Source organism: Varroa jacobsoni, unplaced genomic scaffold (assembly GCF_002532875.2).
Source record: "Varroa jacobsoni isolate VJ856 unplaced genomic scaffold, vjacob_1.0 scaffold_1415, whole genome shotgun sequence".
Classification (NCBI taxonomy): Eukaryota; Metazoa; Arthropoda; class Arachnida; order Mesostigmata; family Varroidae; genus Varroa; species Varroa jacobsoni.
The window spans coordinates 15,626-34,665 of record NW_019214317.1 but is presented as its reverse complement, the minus strand read 5'-3'; the positions used below and the strand labels follow the sequence as shown (position 1 = coordinate 34,665).

The 19,040-nt window shown below is 45.4% G+C and overlaps 1 protein-coding gene and 1 long non-coding RNA gene across 3 annotated transcripts in view; one reads left to right on the top strand and one right to left on the bottom strand.

Moving 5' to 3' along the window:
* The window catches only part of LOC111269796 (E3 ubiquitin-protein ligase RNF220), a 79,535-nt gene extending 64,936 nt beyond the window's left edge, over nt 1-14,599 (bottom strand). The window contains exon 1 of one of the 2 annotated variants that reach the window (XM_022849635.2): nt 14,018-14,599. In XM_022849635.2, coding sequence (XP_022705370.1) covers nt 14,018-14,050 — 33 coding nt within the window. In that variant the 5' untranslated portion in view covers nt 14,051-14,599. The remainder of the gene's footprint in view (nt 1-14,017) is intronic. The other variant, XM_022849634.2, reaches the window with a different exon arrangement.
* LOC147752205 (uncharacterized) lies at nt 7,058-11,112 on the top strand. Its single transcript, XR_015314696.1, has 2 exons — nt 7,058-7,220; nt 10,323-11,112. It is a non-coding gene; the product is annotated as an uncharacterized LOC147752205 (long non-coding RNA).
* Nucleotides 14,600-19,040: the final 4,441 nt, after the last annotated feature.

Here is a 19,040-nt window from a genome sequence, read left to right as displayed (position 1 = left end):
CAAATTCGAGCCTTTTTATTATCAGCGGAGGCTAATGATCTTAAAGCAACGACCGGCAGGATGGCCATTGCAAGTATTTCTCTCCGCGTCCAATCCAGTGAGATGGCGTTGCTTTACGGGAGGTCCATCGTGACGCGCACTATGAACTATGCGTCGTACGCCGCACCAGGCATTGGGTAGAAATTTTCAACACCAATTGTACTGGTTTCGGGCTCCACTCACTATGGTCGCGTCTTAGTCGTTTTGCGACACTGCCATGTTAATATCAAGGTGGCGTCCCCTTCGCGTAACTACTCATCAATTTATATATACGCACATCCCGTCTGTCGCAGTATTAACCAGACTGCTTTCCACTAGTGGCCGCCATCCCATAGTTGCAGCAAGCTGCTTGTGATTGTTGAATACGGTTATCTATTAAGTAACGTGTTGAGGCTATACCCACATGATGCCAGCCAGCCTCACGCACTCATTGCATCTGCGTGCTTACACGAACCGAAAGCCTTCACGGCCGCACTGTGGGAGAAAGCCAAAAACACAATTTGTAACGAAATCAGCCCTTCGTTCTTGTTCCTTTTTTGGTCCACTACGTGCGCGTTAAGCCCCGACCATCGTACCCCCTCTAACCGGTGCTCTTGTTAGGGTGACTTCCGTCTGCTTTTTGGTTGTCAGCTGCTTCGATCGTCGTTACAGCTACGTTGTTCCTGTTCACTTTTCCTAAGGGCGGGAGTAAGAACCACGGTCTATTTAGCGGGCACCGTCCCGCCCTCACCTTGCTCTTCGTCGCCCCAATCCAACTAGAGGATAGAAGGATTTCAGGGGGTTTGCTTGGTTTGTGTGTGGGTACGACTCGTTCTCTTGCCTGGAGACTCATTCTGCTCCAGCATGACAACCAAGACCGAAGTTCTTGGCAAAACTGGTCACCAAGAGAAAGTCTCGGGTCGATCCATTTCTACTACCATTGTACCCTATATGTAGAATAGTGGCGGTTACTGTTTTTTTTTTTTGGTGAGGAAGCTGCACTTGGAGCTATGTGGTAAAGGCCGACTGAACGAGGTAGTGACAGATCGGTAGAGGCAGTAGTAATGTTCAAGAGCACACGGAAACGAAGCCGGGGTGCGCTCAGACAGCTGTCGGACGCAGCCGTTGTATTGTCCAGCGCCCGTCAATTGGGCAGGTCCTCTCTTGCCAACAACTCACTTGCTTTAATGTGCGAATAGACGTTACGAAGTTGTTTGGTGACTCTGCGGTAGACCTACCGAACAGCAGCGAAGCAAGCAATACGAGCAGAGCAGAACAGAAAACAGTTTCCACATGTAAAATCTTTCTCCATTGCGTAGCGTCACCCAGCGACAAAGAACGCCTTTAGTTAAACGGAACGAAATTGGCGGGTTTCTCAAGAATGGTTCCAAAGTCAGAGACAAAGGTTTTCATGGAGTAACTAAGTGACTCCTGCAAAATACGCTCTTTCGGAAGCAAACAAGTCGCATCGTCAAAGACAGATAAAATCATATTTAGTGTAAGTGTCTCTATTTAAATAACGTCAAATACGTAGCTTGCCTCAACGCAGTCGCGGCGTCCTGTTCCGTGAGAACCCGAAAGGACATTGCAAAAGGTGCGATGTATTAGTCCTTACTAGTTCACATACCTGCACCATAGAAATCCGTAAACGTAATACGCACATATATAATTAATGTTTGCAATAGCCTCAAAGTAAGTTTGCCGCTGTTCCACTTATGAAATTCCAGCGACTAATATTTATGCAACATCATTCTGGCCGCTGGTAATCTTGGTTATATGAAGCGCTTTCAGTTGTCTCTATTTACGTCGTTTTCCAGCACTCGAAAAGATCCCCAACCGCAAAAAAGTCGTGTGGGATGACTTTGTAATATGTGGACTAGCTAGAAGGGCGAGATCGCTTTTTTCCACCTTCGCCAGCAACCCGATTAAACCCAACTGTGTACCCTTCGCAGCTTTATTAAAAACTATTAACTGCTAATGAGGTAAAAAACGAGTAGGAATCTTATCTGAGGGTCAGGTGTTATCGATGACGGCTTGGCACGAAGACGGAGCTCTGTATTTTGAATAAAAGTGGAAAGCTCCGTAATCGACAACTTTACGGTTCCAATATCTTGCGCGGCCAGTGCTTGAGGGAAGTATTAAACGGTCAAATAATCTGCTCCACCGAACTGCCCTCTGGACATTACACGGTCACTTAATGCCACTTTGGCCGAACATGGACCGCATTTTCTCAGACAGGACAGATTTGGCCAAAAGGGCACTGGAAATTTTTGGGTTGGAGAATTGTAGTATATAATAATGTTATCTAAACACATTTCTTCTCAAATGTTTTGAACAATTATTTAGTTTTGTGATACTTGATAGTGCAATTGAGAAATCAAGTCCTCCAGTAACATAGAGAGTTCTCCCGAAGCGACCGGGCATATGAAATGCTCAACAAAAGTTTCGGCCCTAACGACGTGAAAAATATTGCCAGAGCTTGTCTAGAGCACGGGGCAAGCAATTTTCGTTCGGTCCACCGGCCGTTACGGCATTCTTAAACATGCGTAAATTTTTAAAGCCAAACTTCGAACCTAAGACCTTCTGTGTACGCACACCTGTGGACGATATATCAATGAGGTTAGTCACTGTTAAAACACGTAAGTATTGATTTACGTATGTATGTTAACTTCTGCTTCAGACAGTTCATCACAAGAACGCCGTGATTTTCCGCATGTTTAAGACACGATTCCGCCCAAATCTGTCCAGTAAAGTTTCGGAACTTGTTGCAAGCCCGGTGCACTTGCCCAGTTATTAAGAGATCGCGTACTGCATAAATGCTGAATGGTGAAGTCGTATGCTTACCTCAGCTGCACTGTTTCTGCCTTCGACAAAGCCATCCAGATCAGTCTACTTGCATATTTCTAACGTAGCCAAAGCATTACGACGTAAAACGACGAAAGTTTTTCATTCGCGCCGCTGAAGACGTGAAGTTTTTGGATAGTTACACCTTCCAACAGCGCTTGATAACGCGGCTCGAGTTAGGGGTCGGATTGTTAACCTTTTTTTTAGGTTTTTCTGAAGTCCCTTATTTCAGACAATGCGCTTTTGTGGCATGTGACCTTGGGCTTCAGTACAAAAAGAGACAGAAGCCCAGGGGGATCGAGGAGACTAGCCTAGCGAGTATAAGAGCGTTTATTTTAATCTAGTGCCCCAAGGAAAACTGAATACATTTTTTTCACCATCTCAAATGATTTTGAGAAGCTTCGTTGTGCTATGAGACAGGGCAAACGGAGCCGCTCACTTCGACCAGTACAACGGAGCAGCTACGCTCCTGAATTGCAACCGCGTTTCAGTTTTCGTTTTCGTATAATACGAACGGGCTAGATACACTATTTCTGGCTGGGTTGAACTATTTCTGGGCTGTTTTTCTTCCAGAAACCAAACAGTCCATGTACAAGCGTTTCGACAAGGTCTTCACAGGACGTCTCTGAAATTCGGCCTACTTCCGCATTACCGATCGGTTGTCTCGATGTATTTATAAATTGGTATCCCATAGGAAGCTGGATTTCTCCAAAGGTATGTGAAGCTTTGTGCTGCACTGCCCACTGAAAATTTGGCTAAGGGAATTTTGGAACTCGCAGTTACATTGTCTTTAGCCTTCCTTCTACGCGTCACAGTTCCGTAACAGATTTCAACGTGTTTCCAAAGCCGGAAATCTTCCGAAGATGCTGTGCTAGAACAGCTACGCCGGTAGTATGGCCGCAAGATTTTTTGTAAGTTACCTTGGAAAAAGACGACGAATCAGCAATGAAGCTCTTTGGAACCTTTACTTGAAAGAGCATAGCTGTTATTCTCGATTGATGATGTCCGATCAAAGTTTCCGTAAAAGCCATAGATGCACCCTGACACCTTAATTATTTGTATTTGATCCGGTAGCTGCCTGTCGTGTATTTTCTGATGGATCCGAATTTCGATGCTCATTCTGTGCGCAATATACTTACTTACCGTGTGTTTACCAACTCAGTGTCCCATTACTTGAGCAATTTCTTAGCTAAATTTAAGAATCATTTGAAACCCCGTAGTAACCTTCGAACTACCTGCATGATCTTGATCCGATGCAGATCCATAGAATAAAATTATGGCGCGTTCGCCGTGCGAAACGGTAAGCAGTACTCAGCTAACGTATCCATCAAGCTTGGCAATTTTTTCAAGAGCCTTTAGCGAACAGGTCGCATCTAGGTTGTTTTCTATTACTATATTAATAATGATGTCAGTTCATCTAGTTTGTGCTATGCCTAGAGTATACTGTAGTACTGACACCCTAGTAGTCATCGAAATACGCCATAATGGTAGGTACAAACCATTTACGGAAAATAACATCGAAGTCGCATTTGGTCCAGATTGCTTCAGTTATTACAAAACTACTAGTCATCATACATAAACATTCATTAGTACTTACGTATATGTTTAGTCTGCTATAAATAGTTAATCATCATATCTCTTTCTCACAGCAGTAGTATTTTTCATCGCACGCTTTATCAGCTTTGTCCTACGACAAGGACATAATTATCGCAAACGCCTTGAAGGATTCCACATTCGACTCGAATTTCAATGGGTGGGCTTTCAACCGGTAGAAGAGAGCGCTAGTCGTTACTAGGCCATCGGCCGGTAAAGAGCCTGTTGCCCGCTCAGGCGAAAAATCTGCTCTTGTCCTGTCGAATATATCTGGCTAACTTCTTTGCCACGAGAGTCGGCCACCCACCACCGAATTGCAGTCAACGATGATTAGGGTAACTGCTACTGTTGTCTAAAACTGAGGAATACAACGGCTACAATGACACCAAGCTATGACATTGGACACGTGAAGCCGAAGTCGACTCTTCTGCTGGCCGACAAGAAGGACCACGAATCCAGTCGTGTGTAGACTCAAAGAGGGATACATTCAATGTGTGCGTGTGTATAAGTTAATACACATACAGAAAGATAGTCATATACACACTTCCCGCAGCAACAATACATACTAGAGACGTATCCCAAACAGTCACTCAGCACTCGGCAATTATCTAACAGATCGCCGCCAGTTGGAGAGAGTGCACGGTGCACAGCGCTAAGCACAAGGCACACCGCGCTTTAAAGGACTCGTGCGCGAATACGAGAAGCCATGGGAAAGCCTGCTATCCGTGGACAAGCACACGATGTCAGCAACCAATGCGATGGGAAGCTACCTCCAGAAGCAAACTGGCGCAGGACGTTTTTGCTTTAACACGTGTCTCGATTGACTGGTCGTTCGGTGTCTGGCGACCCGCCCATGGACGCCACCCGCGACTCTTCAAATAGGGCAACGCGTCCTGCAGCTGAAAACTGGGGCGGAGAACGTCTCCAGACAGTTGTAATAGTTCACAAAGCACCAGTAGCATAGTTGTGTATTGAGCAAGAAAGTAACGTTCGAGGAAATATATGCGTCCGTGAGCCTGGATCTGTGTATCTAGCCCAGCCTATAAGAGCCTTCACAGCAAAGGAATAAGCGTCAATTTAAGCTCTGGGATGGATAAGCTCGGGGATTACGGAGGGCCAACAGCCAGCAAGACAAAGGAAACGGGTTCTTCTTTAGGGGGTCCGGCCCGTTCAGTCGCCGACGCTGATCGCCATCGCAGAGAAATCTGCAAGAGGCACTGTTGGAAGGGTTAACAAGGCTAAAGCAATAACACCGGTGCGTTGGTTTGAATTGGCCTTCGTGCGCGGTGCAGGTTCATAATAAATGACACTATTAGCTACAATCACGAGTGTAGGTGTCTGTGGGATGGGTGCCCCGCTTTTCAGTTCTGTTAGCGGCTTGTGTAGCGCTAACTTGGGATTCCTCTACTTGGTCCGATCGAAAGAGTGCAAGCAGGCACAGAATCAACGATACAACCGTAGCGAGGTGATTAGTAATTGGACGGATAGGGAATAAATTGGGTGGGATGAGCTAAGTGAGATTTTGGCGCATATGTACACGCATCTATATGGGGAGCCAAAGACAAAGATGGCCGAACGGGGTTAAGGGTAAAGAAGCTCTGTGAAGACAAATGTGCATGCATTCAGGATGTGAAGTATACAGCGAAAGATGATGCCAAACGTTTAGCGTGTTGTTGAAAATGTTATAATACACTTTTCTAACTTTGCTTCTCAATCTAGGAATATTCGAAATATTTGGCTAGCAGGCCCAAAAATTAATTAGGATATTAGTACAAAAGCTTTTGCGAGAAATACAATTCAGTAAGGGTTTAACAAATCACTAGTCCGTTGTTCTCTGAGTGAAGTAGGACATGTCCTTTACCATATGCGACTAATGTCATGCCTCCTGGTAGTCAATTAAGGAAACAAACACTGGTCTATTGTCACAACACAATATATCAAGCGGTAATAGTACGAAACAATGCAGAAGGACAAATAGAAGTAAAAACTAACCAATGATCTATTATAAATGGATAGGGCGTTTATTGAGCTTCAAGAAAGTGTTTGAGCTACAGGTAAAATGCAATGGATATGTTGCAAACGCGTAACTAAATAATCGGAAATTTATACGCCAAACTATTGCACAGATTTGTATGCAGGTGCTCACGGATCCTAATTAGAATCAGACGGCTTTGCATTGAAACGCTGTGAACTTAGGAGCATACGAACTTCAACTATAACTTACCCAACCGTTTCTGGTGATAAGTTTGTATATTGTTAAAAGCACAAAAAATTGATGGCTTCAATAGGCTTAGTGAGCTATCGAGATCGATGTGCAGATGAAAAGTGCCCTCAAATCAGTTACTTTGGGCAAAAAAATCTATCCAAAAACAGCAAAGCCTATCGGCTCGTTAATTGAGCAATACATAGTGAAATAACAATCAATGATCTCATAGTAAACAACATGTTACCATAAGGTGGTGAGTTTAGGTGTCGTCCACACTAAAATTATGCGTACACCGCTATTTCAGTCCTTTCACCTGATGGGCGGCGTTAAGGAAGGTTTTTGACGCTTTTGTTACAGATTCTTGTTCAGTGTATTGCCTTTGTGGGGGGTGTGGGCGCACGTCTGTGTGACCGCTTAATTATACGACAGGCCGAGGATCGAAGCTGCGTGGTATAACGTAGCGTAGAATCGACAAGCTAGTTGGTTAAGGAGCTTAAGGATACGACAGCGCGGAATGACAGTCAGCCAGATAGCCGTTACTCTCACGCCCCGCTTACCGGTAAGCTGATCCTTTTACAACCGCGCGACAGCGACGAAATGCTAGTACAAGCTATGGCGACAAGATGAGGCAAGCCGACTCTGGCGGGAACTGGATTTTACGCCGGATTTGAGTTTGAAGAAATTCTGAAGCCCACATTTTAGCTAACTTGCCATCTCGCTCGCGGCCTGGGGTAGGTATATCATTGTTATTACTGTCGAACGAACGGAGGGAGTTGTCAGGAAGAACATGTGCGAACGCGAGGGAGCAATAATATTTAAACGCCTCACTGGGTCCTTTACACGGCTACAACATTGTGTAGTAACTACGCAAGGTCGAGATGGAGCGCCAGTAGAAGTACATCGAAAATTAGTCACGACATCTAATAAGGTCGAATTCGAAAGCAAACGAAGATCGACAGTACATAACGCAGTAAATGTTCTTCAGATAGAAAGAAATTTCGGTTTTTTTTTGTAGAGCAACGTTTAGGCTAGGGAAGCCTATAGGTTAATGCAATTAGAGCTGTGTTAATTTGAAGTATATCGTTAAAGACGTTGAGGCTGGTTACGTCGGACATAGCGTTGACGTATGTGTCTAGACGTATGAGGTATGCGTGACGTATGAGGCTAGACAATTCCAACAAATACGAAAACTTATCCTAAATAACCCAGGGCGTCGTAGGTTGAATTCCGTTTAGTCGTTTGATAAGGATTGAAGGTCCCTGCGTCTCCTTTGTACTAACGTACGTATAGGTCATTATTTATGTAATGTTGTTTTATTTTAGATATACCAGACATTTTGTCTAATCACTACGCCAGTGATATATGATAATAATAATCGAGACTTGGCTGAACGTTGAATGGTTTAACTAGTAATAATAATCAAGCCTGAAAGGTAGGCAGCAAGGGTCTATCTGATTTGCCATCGAAACGCCAACAATAATAACCTTAATCACTTCCTGATCGACTGAGACGGTTGTTTTCCCATTTTTATAGGTTGTCTCTATTAGCTTGTCGATATTTTCAGGCTGCATCGTTGGGTCTGATACATCCCCAGTTGCATCGGGCGGGTAGCGACAGTAGTGGCGTCCCTGCTTTCGCAAAATGGGGTCCATCCACAAGTTGCTTCTTGCACACGATGCGGAACCTGTCTCTTCTTTAAGCGTAAGATACTAAAGGAATAAGGTGATAGCTACATACATACCCGGGTGTTATAAAGGACTGCTAAACGATGTAACAGCCGACACCTAGCACGCAGCTTCACCTTGGCATAGGTCGCTGCCAGGTCTCCGATTGCTTGATCGCATTGTGCCCTCGCGATTATCATAGCGAGTTATCGACTTCGACTCTTTGCTTCACACCTTGTACATCGTCCCAAGTAGGTGCATATAGCAGTACACTGTTCAACAGTAGCGTTTCACAACAATTGTATCTGAGCGAATTGGAGATCGTTCATTATTGGCGACATCGTCGCCGCGACTACTTCCACTGGAACTCGTACCGCCAAAGTGTGCTCCGATACCCCCTGATCGGAGTGGTAATATTAGCAGCCTTACGTGGGTTGCGACCGTGTAACAGAAGCTGTTAATACGAAGAATGGATAGCCGGTTGTGGGTCTGCGAGCGCCGAGCACAACTATCAGTGTAATCTACACAGTTTCTCGCTTGCTCCCTTACACACACATATACATAGACACCCAAAGACATAGTCACATAGTCACTCATGGACTCACATGCAGCCGTACCACATTGAGAAAACAGCCCACGGACCCCCCGAACCAGCAGCAGCGGCGGCAAAGTGCGCACGAAGTAGATGAGGTCCGCACGCTGACACGGGAGAGTGACATCTTTACAACGTCTTACTGAGTTATTGCGTTTTCACAGATGCTCATACTACTACTGCGCGGTATTACCGTTCGTCGCTGTTGTTACCGCTTTTACAGCGGCGACAAGACCGTACTCTTCTCGGCCGCCTAGCTGCTCTTGGGCCTAGTACGCTACTTTCAGGTATTGCAAAGCGACTGATCCGTTCGCGCACTTACAAAGACTGCCAGCTACATATGTAGCTATTATCTACTGGCCTCGTATGTGAGAATTAGTAGCAATAGAATTCGATGCGATTGTTATAATAATGATGACAACGACAAACAGCGCCAATTCCTTTGTGTTCCTTGATCAACGTGTCATGAAGGCCAGTGGAAGATGTTTTAATATAAATGTGGGGATTCCATTGTTTGATTAAGGAACTTGTGGTTTATATTAGAACGTTTAAAATACGCAGCGAGAGAAGACAAGGTTTGTGCCAACAGAACGCTTAAAACAACATTTTAGCTTGTAGTAGATTTTTTTTAATAGATAGAGGCTGATCACAGTTAGCTTGTGTAGAGCGCAGTGCAATGTCTTAAAAAATTTCCGATTATAGATTTGGGCTTCTGGACATTTTGTAGCGCGTTGTTTTAAGTATGCATCTGCAAGTATCGTTACAAAATGCCACGAACGAGCTCCGTAGACAGAATCGTATGGAATATACACGATTCTATCTACGGAACTGCACAATATCTACGCGCAGCTTAATTATCCGTTCAAAGTAATTACATGCTACGATCTCATGTTGTGCGCATTTAAGGCACCTGTCAACCTAGGAACAAGGTTTATTTCTGTCGAGATGAGTAAGCACTGAAAAATTGCTTTGGTAAACTGCTTAGAGCCTTTGTCGCGCCGAGTCCTGATTATTAAATTGCACACAAGCTTTCATTTCTGCATTGTGCTAACTCAGTCACCTAAAATCCCTATTTTTTCAGTATAGGATTACACCATGTTCCCGCATATATCTTTCATTGCATTTCTAGCAAGATACTGTTCGTGTTGAAGGGTGGTATTACCGTGCGCATAGGACTACTGTCTGTGGATCAGTGGCCGTAAGAACCTTAACAGCGGCCCGTTCACCGATATTAGTTACATCTCGTTGTACATATATTAAGTACAACATAGACTGCTACAGACCAGCCTCTACTAAGGCTGTCGCCTGTCGTATGCCTGCCGTCGATTCGTACACCCCCCCCCCCCCCCCCCCCCCCAATCTTTCTTCCTTTCTTTCTATTAGCATATAAATTATCTCGTTTTAGTTACAGGCACAATGTTTCGCCCACTAAGGACAACTAAGCAAAGCCCTTTTGCTTGTTGCGGCTCGAGACTGGCTGACGCGCATACTGAACGGCCCAATTTACAAAGCGCAGATCATCGCCGACGGACGATGCTACGAGTGTTAGCGTCCCGTCCACGGATGCAGACTCCTGTTGGCGCCTATTTTGCAACAATACCTTAGTAGCGGCCTTAAAGCAATCGTAGGAAAAGGGCCCGCTCCGATAGTCCCCTTTGCTTCGAGAGTTCTTTTCTTTATAATCGTTGATGATGGCGATATGTCCTCCTCGGCGAGGTTGATGACGAGACGAAAACACCGATGGTGATGATCAAAGTAATAGCAGTAATGTTCGCAAAAGCAACAGTGACAGCGACGGTATGGTTGTAAAACTTGTCCACATTACAGCCCTCTAATACCCCCGTCAGTACCTCGGTGTTTGCTGCTCGTATGCCCGTCCCGCCATTCTTATTCTGCTTGTTCGTGGCAGAAGAGATCGGTCTGCACGGGGCGAAAGGCGTCACCGGATCAATGTCAAAGCTTGTTCCTCGTCCGATAACTTAATCGTCGTCAACGAGCTGAGCTTAGCGATTCGTCCGGTGGTTTCATGCGTTCAAAACGTCAATCAGCCAATATCGACACTGATATAATCGCTATTGCCGGTAGTACTTCTACTGGTACTTTACAGGCAAAGGAACTACTCTAGTCCTTTGTTCTTTTTTGGCGTCACTGTTCTTCTTAATAAACTATTTCAATTCACATGATTCTACAGGTTATTTGCGTGTAACTTTTTCTTTTTTTCCTTCTTTTTATATATTTTTTTAAATTTCGAAGTATCTTTTGTTGTTTTTCCCGAGTCTTAAGCACATGGGCAACATTTAAGTTCTAGCGGTCTTTGAATGACCCACCTAAGCAGGCTAACTAAATGTCAAAGCAGGTCGAGTCTTCACTGGTCGCGTTTTGTCAAAATTCTCCTTTCTTTCTAAGGATGACAGGTTTTGACGAGTCCTGGTCGAAATAAATTATATAGGTACTTGACCTTCAACTGGTCAAAAGAGTTTATCGTCGCGCAAAGGTGATTCTCAAGGAAGTAGAATGTTAATACCTCTCAGCATCCTTCCACACTCACCTAGTCTTATATGACTCTGAACGCCTAAAGCTAAGATGACTCGTAAAGCAATGCCCGTCAATCAATTGATTGTTCGCGTGCTACGTATCGAATCAACATTAACTCTTTGACCTTCGGTCAATGAGATCCTCTGCAATCGATTACGCGTCGTTGCGCTTCAGGTAACGAGTGTCCTCAGGCCAGCTACATCCGGTCGCGTGTCAAGCATAGACACCGAAGTCTACTGCAGCGTTAGTTTCGCCGTATATGATTGACGGTGAAGAATGGCGAGCACTGTTTATATTCATTCGGCATATATATACAATCCAAAATAATATTAAAAGCCAGCTGTAGATTGAAGCTACAGAAAGCTAACAATTCAGCTCGTACCATGATGACATATCGGAGCGTCCTCGATAGGGTGTCTTCGTGCCCATCTCGCATAGCAGTGCCGGCCGAGAACTTCCACGGATGAGCTTTTTGCGCCTCTTGGTCGGCTGACAATATAGTGCCGGTAGCGGTTAGTACAAAGAATGGTGGAAGGGCGTCATGTTCTCCTCGCTGTGACAACGCCCTCTTTGAGTGTGACTAATCTGTCTGTCTGCATGTATGTCCTGAACTTGGTCTTGTTCTCTATATCTTTTGGTTAGGACATGCGTCTTGGATGAGCAGGCGTGAAATCTCCTCCCTCAATATACATACAACATATAAACATAGCCACCAGCAACAGTAATACAGGCGGCATCGTCGGCGTCTGTACGACAGAGAAGTGCTTCGCAGGAAAGGGAACAACCATGAAAGCGATATAGGCTCTCTCGAGCCATAAGGCCGGCTATAAGTGTTCACCGCAACTGCACGAAACACAGCAGCCGCCATTACTTCGTCGCACAGACATGGATCAATTCTGTATGGTAACAGCTAACACTAAGGTGGTTGTGAAGTCACCTCCATTCGTCTCATATAAAGAAGGGACACTGCAGGTTTATAGTAAACGACGGCGGCGGGAGGTTGATCCGAGGATCACTCCTCCAAGAGCATTATTATGATTCGCGTGTGTAGTACCTGCCCTTCCGCTCTCCGACTAACGTGTTTTGCTTCCGTCCCAGTTAAAGCAAGACTTCATAGAGAGGCACAGTACGCCAGGTCATGGATCTAATAATCGTCGGAACTTTCTAGATTTGTCAACAGATCGGATATCTTCCTATGATATGAGCTGAGTTTTTTTGGAACAAAAGCTATAAGTACAGCATCTACGTACTGTGTGATCCGTTAACCGATGCGAGAGTTGTCGGACATCGAGCATCGCCATGCACCGTCGTAATACCAGACAGGACCTATTTATGATACTTAGGATCAAAACAAAATCAGGCATACATTTTAAGGGCAAGCAAATTATTTGTCTTTTGAATATATTTCTATGACACTCAAGCATCTATGTTACTGTTATGTAAACAGATGTTTACAACATAATCAGTACAAGGGTAATCCTCAGAAAAGCGACGACGCCTCTATTTTGTATTTGATAAAATGGAATATCTATAAAATCATATTTTAATATATGTACAAGAATCGTCAAGCTTCTTCAGACGTTAATATGAGAAATTCAAAGGTTCATCATACGTCCTTAACCAACTACTTATGTAAAATTCATAGTTGTATGTTCTCTAAGAGCAGACATTCGCCTCGAGCTCCGTTTCGAACTGCGACATAAGTTCATAGAAAGTCCATTCCAAACTAGTTTTTTTTTTGCAAGCAAATGATTGGGTAAGTACATTTAACACTCGTTTAAAGTTGATTTTTGTCTGTAACGGTAGCCTACTACAAGAGGGCGTTCATTAACGGATGCGCGAGATTCGAAAACTCTCAAATGTTTCCGCCGCGTGCTACGGGATGTTCCGATACCGCGATAAAAAAAGGCAAAACAAAGATAGCAAAGTACCACCGATTTTCCGAATCAAGTTGTAGCGTACCATAATAGATTGTTCTTATTTTTATACTGGACGGATGTTTATAATTTCGCTATAATTGTTACGTGGCATAAAAGACTAACTGTCGTTATGCAAATATAAACAGACAGGATAAGCTTTACGCTGTACATGGATTTCAATTGCCTCTGTTGTTAGTAGACATGTCTCTGTATACCGGAAAAAAATCAACTGATTGGACTCAGTGTGTCCTTTTTTTTACTTCAGGAATTCATCATTAGCATAGTGAGGCTTCATCCGAAGTAAAGCTATCCTTGCTGTCGTAAGAGTATTTTTTTGAGATAAAAAATAAACGAGTTCCAACATAAGTGTAATGTCGGATACAGAATTAATGCGATTCTACGTAAATATATTTTTTACACTTACTATTTATTCCCGTAATTGTAAGCGTATGGATCTATGATTGTTCTTCATATAAATAGATAGCTAGACCATTTATAGAACAGCAAAGTACTCTAGTTACAAGCCTGTGAAAAGGCATAAGTATTTATAAAAAGCAGTACAAGTCTTCATGCCTATCTGATTTGCTTCATGCCGCAAATTCTATAAAAAATACCTGCATAAAATAAACTTAAGTTGAGAACTTACCAATGCTGTGATAGAACGGTCCATTGCATGCATATGGACTGCAGCCTCGTTTTAAGCAACGAACGTGAAAAGTTTGTAAGTTCCACTAAAGTTCACTACTGTTGTCCAGCTATTCTCAAATGAAATAGGTTAGAACACGCCGGTTTGGGCTCGTATTGCCAGCTATTCGTGCATAGCATGTGCTTTATTGTTGTTACAAGCGCGTTGAAGGGTTAGTCGCAAAACTTGCAATTCGCAATTTACCAAACTTGCGGTCAGCTTATTATGTTAGGTCAGGTTATTTCTGGCTAGGTTTAGCCAATAGTCGACATAACACAAAGTCTTGCAGCGAGATCAGGGGCATTAAATACACTTAACTTAGTAATAAACAGGTACAGCAGTAGCATAAGGTCCAGGCGCCCAGACTGTAGACGTCAACTCGACAGGCAGACCAGCCCACCTATAGCAAACTCGTCCTTCATATCGCTCTTTGAGTCGGCCGGCCTCCGAGTTGCTTGACTTAGGCACTGGCCTCTTTGGGGGCCCAGCGGCGGCGGCCACTACTGCTCCTGGTTGTAGCGGCAGCAAGGCAGTTGAGGGTTGCCGCTTAGTTAATGACGATAGAAGTCGCCTTTTTCGTCGCAGCGTGGTCTCCCAAGCTATCCAAGTCTTTAGTACGCTAGCTGATTCGCATGCTCATTGGAAAGCCAGGCTGACTGGAAGCAGGAGGGCCCTGAAGCCCCAGGGCGTCGCAAAGCGTGCAGCCACAGGCAATCACTAGCAGCCATAGAACACCACCGGGTAAGAGAGTCTCTCGGCCCCGCCACGACAACACGCGGGGAATAAGGGGATTGGGGTAGCGTAATGCGGCGGAACGGGGCGAAAGAACCGACAGGGAGTCTCCGGCTTCTGCCGCCGCTTACAGTAGCACCGCCACGAGCACCAGGGAGTAGAGAGGGGACTCTATCCGGGAGAGCATAAACATCCCTCTCAAAGCTTCACTCGCACACTTACGACGAAGCGGACGACGTCACCGCCAGCGACCCGTGCTGACCTCCGCGGTATTCACTACCGCTACGCTGCCGACTGCAACCAGCAGCGGCAGCCAACACTACAGCCATCGCCACCAACATCGTCGCTGCCGCCGCCGCGGCAAACGCCGCTGTCGTCACCGTTTGTACAACGGCTGTAGGAGCGGGACTCACATCCTTCTTCGTCCTAGAGCTGGCACGCCAGCGCCTTTTTCCTCTCTATATCATTGAGCCATAGCAGAGCAACGCAGCTATGATGCGACCATCAACATCACTACCTATACCAACACCCTACGTTCAGCTTGTTTCTCGGCTTTGGTAGAGACTATAGTGTTCTGTGCGATACAGCACTGTACCGTGGCCGGAATGTGGCAAGTCTTTGGCGGGAGCCTGCACACATTTGCAAGTAGTGCTGTCGCCACCTTAAGCTCAGGCCGATTCGGGCTGTTCCTTGCCGACTCATCTGGATGCTTGTGCAAATGGTTGACCGTGTAATGATCATAACGCATGGTAGCTGTGTGGGCACGAGCTATGGCGGGCTGGGGTAAGAAGAATGCCCGAAACAACATTGTTCGTTCCTCGATATGTCTCAAAAGTCTAGGGTGAAACGGTAGCACACTTTTGGGCCAAGCCCCCAGCTTACTGGCTGCAGATGCACCCAGAGAAGGGCCCGCCTTCTTGACGCTTCGCGGGCCTTTTGCGGGTGGCCCGGAGGCGGATCCAGGCGCCGTCGGAGCCTATCCGCTAGTCGCTAGCCGCGCTCTCTTCGCATTGAGTTCCACAGCGCGAACACCGATCCGCCGCTGCGGGAGTTCAAGCCGCGGCTCTGACGACCCTATCGACTGCATGGCTGGCTGGTATACAGACCTAAAGCTGGGTTCTTTGCTTCCTCTATTTATCTCTTTCCTTTACATATATACCACACAGTTGCCCCTTGTTTCTGCTTCCACCTTGCCTTCGGTCTGCGCCTGGCTCCAGTCCCTCCATCTAGCGACTTCCCTTCCTACTGTAGTAGGCTCTTCTCTGCCCGCACTGTTCAACCCCCGCTGCTCAACCGCTGCGACTCGCGCAGCAGCAGCAGCAGCTTCGATAGAGGTTACTCTTTCCCAGAACACAAGTCGGCGTGTGCGGCGCTCCGGGGAGTCACTGCATCAAGGGGACTCCAGGAGAAGCGGGCTCGGCACTTCAACCCACCAAGCTGCTGATTGGGGGCCAGAAGCGTGTTGCGGCCTTCGCTTGGCTGACGAAGACCGGAGACTTCTGCATCTGGGGCCTCGCCTCGAGGTAGGGGGGACGGAGAACGGAAGCCTAGAGTCAGGCCGAGGGTCCCGACTGATCGAACACCGACAGAGAGACTTCGCTGGAAGTGACGGGGGCTCGTTCAGCAGCAGCGGCGGCGGCAACGGTGACGGTTTTCTTGCCTTGACTAGAGGGTTTGCGCAGACGGTCCGCTTTGTGACGGTGGGACGCACTGCGTAAACGTAATGGGGTAACTTTGCTTCTAGCGAGGCTCTGTTCCGCTCAGGTACAGACCCCCCCCCCCCCCATTGTTGTTGGTGATGCAGATGGTGCAGCTGCAGCTGCCTACGGCATAGCTCTGCTTTTGCTGCTGCCGCCACAGCTGCATCCACTGTCGCCTAGCAAAGGTATATTATGTCGAGGAGGAGAGTAAAAGTGCAGTGGCCCAGCTTCCTCCATAGAGCTGTGCTGCCGCTGATGCTGTTACCCCACTACGCCTGTTCTGACAACCCCGGCAACGACTGTTCCCCTGTGGCTAGTGGCTGTGTCCCACTTTGCCGCACCCGTGTCGCAGCTTCTTCTATCTGATGTTACACGCCCTAGAAAGACCCGATTGTCACTGGCGTAAAATGGCCGTACTACGCCAAGCAGGTCCCATCAGACCGAGGTTAAGGCAGACAGCAAGGCTGACTTCCCCCGTACGTCGCACCGCTTCACCCGGGACGCAGTCGTTCGTCCAGTCCGTATAACCGACGCTTGAAGGGAGTGAAATGATTCGCAAGCGACAAAGTCCTTTCTCGATTTTCTTAGTCCTCCCTCAAGATGAGCTGTACGATCTCTGCAGGCTTATAGTCCCCAGCCCTGTGCGTATGGGCAGGTCCTATAGAACGAAGGGGACACAAACGAAAAAATAACTCCTTACGATCGAATATGTTTTATATTGCGTACGTTAAGCTGTTGTACTTCAACGAAGCAGAATATAAATAGTGACACGGTACTTCGATTAGCGTCTTATCTATCTCGGTGCCTGAATTTAAAAAAAAAAATTGGTGATTTCAACATTGGCATCAGTTTATGAGAAACTAATAGATCGTACTAATGTGCTGTCACTGATAGAGTAATCTGGTTGTATGCGCACAACATATTCACCTGTTTGACTGGATGGCCTCGACATATCAAGCGCTATCTTGTGCATTGATACGGTACATTTCCATAGTAGATAGTATATATATTTTCAGCCGTTATCTTTGACAAAGTGACGATAAGTTATTAAAAAAAAAATAACTATTATTATTATTATTATTATAGCTAGTGACAAGGTGTTTGAGCGCTGTGCGTATGTGCATTGACTTATCTTTATATATCACTTTAATGAAACCAAAAGTGGACGCCTTAACCGCTTTGTGTGGCATTTTTGGTTCATGGAAAAAGTCTCTATTTACTAACAGGCCCCACGCACGGACCAGAGAGGGGCTCGTTCGTAGGATCTGAGATGCAACCGCGTACAAAGGGACGACGCATCGTTACCATTGTTTGACAGTGCCCCTGATGAATAGATGTCTTGACCAGGTCGTTTATAACAGCATCGTAGCCCTAGTCATAGCCTTAGCGAGCTGATTAAATGAGATTTGTCTACCGTTTTACTTTCTCTTCCGAGCGTTTGTCGCTGTCGCTGCTCAGCGAGGAACTATCAGGAAATTTAGCCGCTTGTCTATGCCAGTAAATATGATCATTTTGCCAATATTTACGATGCGGCAGCATTGTCGATGCCGGGTCAGGTTGAACGTAGTCGTCGAGTAATCTCTCGCGGGACTCTCTTCATTTTAAGTGGTTGTGGTCGCTTAGGTATAATGCATAGCACCGACAAAAGCTAGCGCGTGCAGAAAAAAAAAACTTATCCAATTGTCAAGTAGCTATAGATTAACCGTCAACAAAGAATGGAAAAAAGTATTGAATACAACCAAGTTCAATAGGCCCTTTCCTCGATTTCGTCCTTAGTGATTTACCGCACCAATAGAGCGAATAACATGACTACGGAACTTATTACTTGAACTTGAGCTGGAACGCTTAACGACGCCGGTAGACCGAATTATAGATCTTAGGCCGTAGACACTTACAACTTGGATCGCGTGTGCTAGGCCTCAGTAGCTGAACTAATCCATATGCGATAGGCGATAACGTTAACGAGAAGCACGAAACAACACGGTTTTCATGACTGGCTAAAATCCGTATCATCAACCGGAGCAATACCTCAACTATACAGGATAGTTATAGGCTATAGTACAGGTGCGCTCTGTTAGTGAAAGATTTACAACATTTACTATCGATCGATTACAAGCGATCTTTGGCAATGGGTAAGCTTTATGTCAAATTGAATATTGATGACGATCTAACGATACAAGATAACAACCTTCATTTGCTATAAATTGAGGAAAATATATGTATTCTTGCAGCGATGTTAGCTTCACTCGGTCTTCAATTTAAAATTCTTTTTTATCGACGAGCATTAACTTTTACCTAGATTATATATACTCAATTATAGTTTACTCATGAAAAATAACTTAATAAACTCGTTATTCAATGTGAACCAATTCACTTAGTTGAAAAGTGTCGAATGCCCCCTTTAGTCTCATGAATGAACAAGAGGGCGTCTACATGTAGATTTTAATTTACAAAAAAGTGAAGTTCTAGTAACGATGGGTCATTGTAACATGCTTATCAAACAGCGGGTTTTTAACAAGCAACTGGAAAGCTTTTCCATGGAAAAGCCTAGT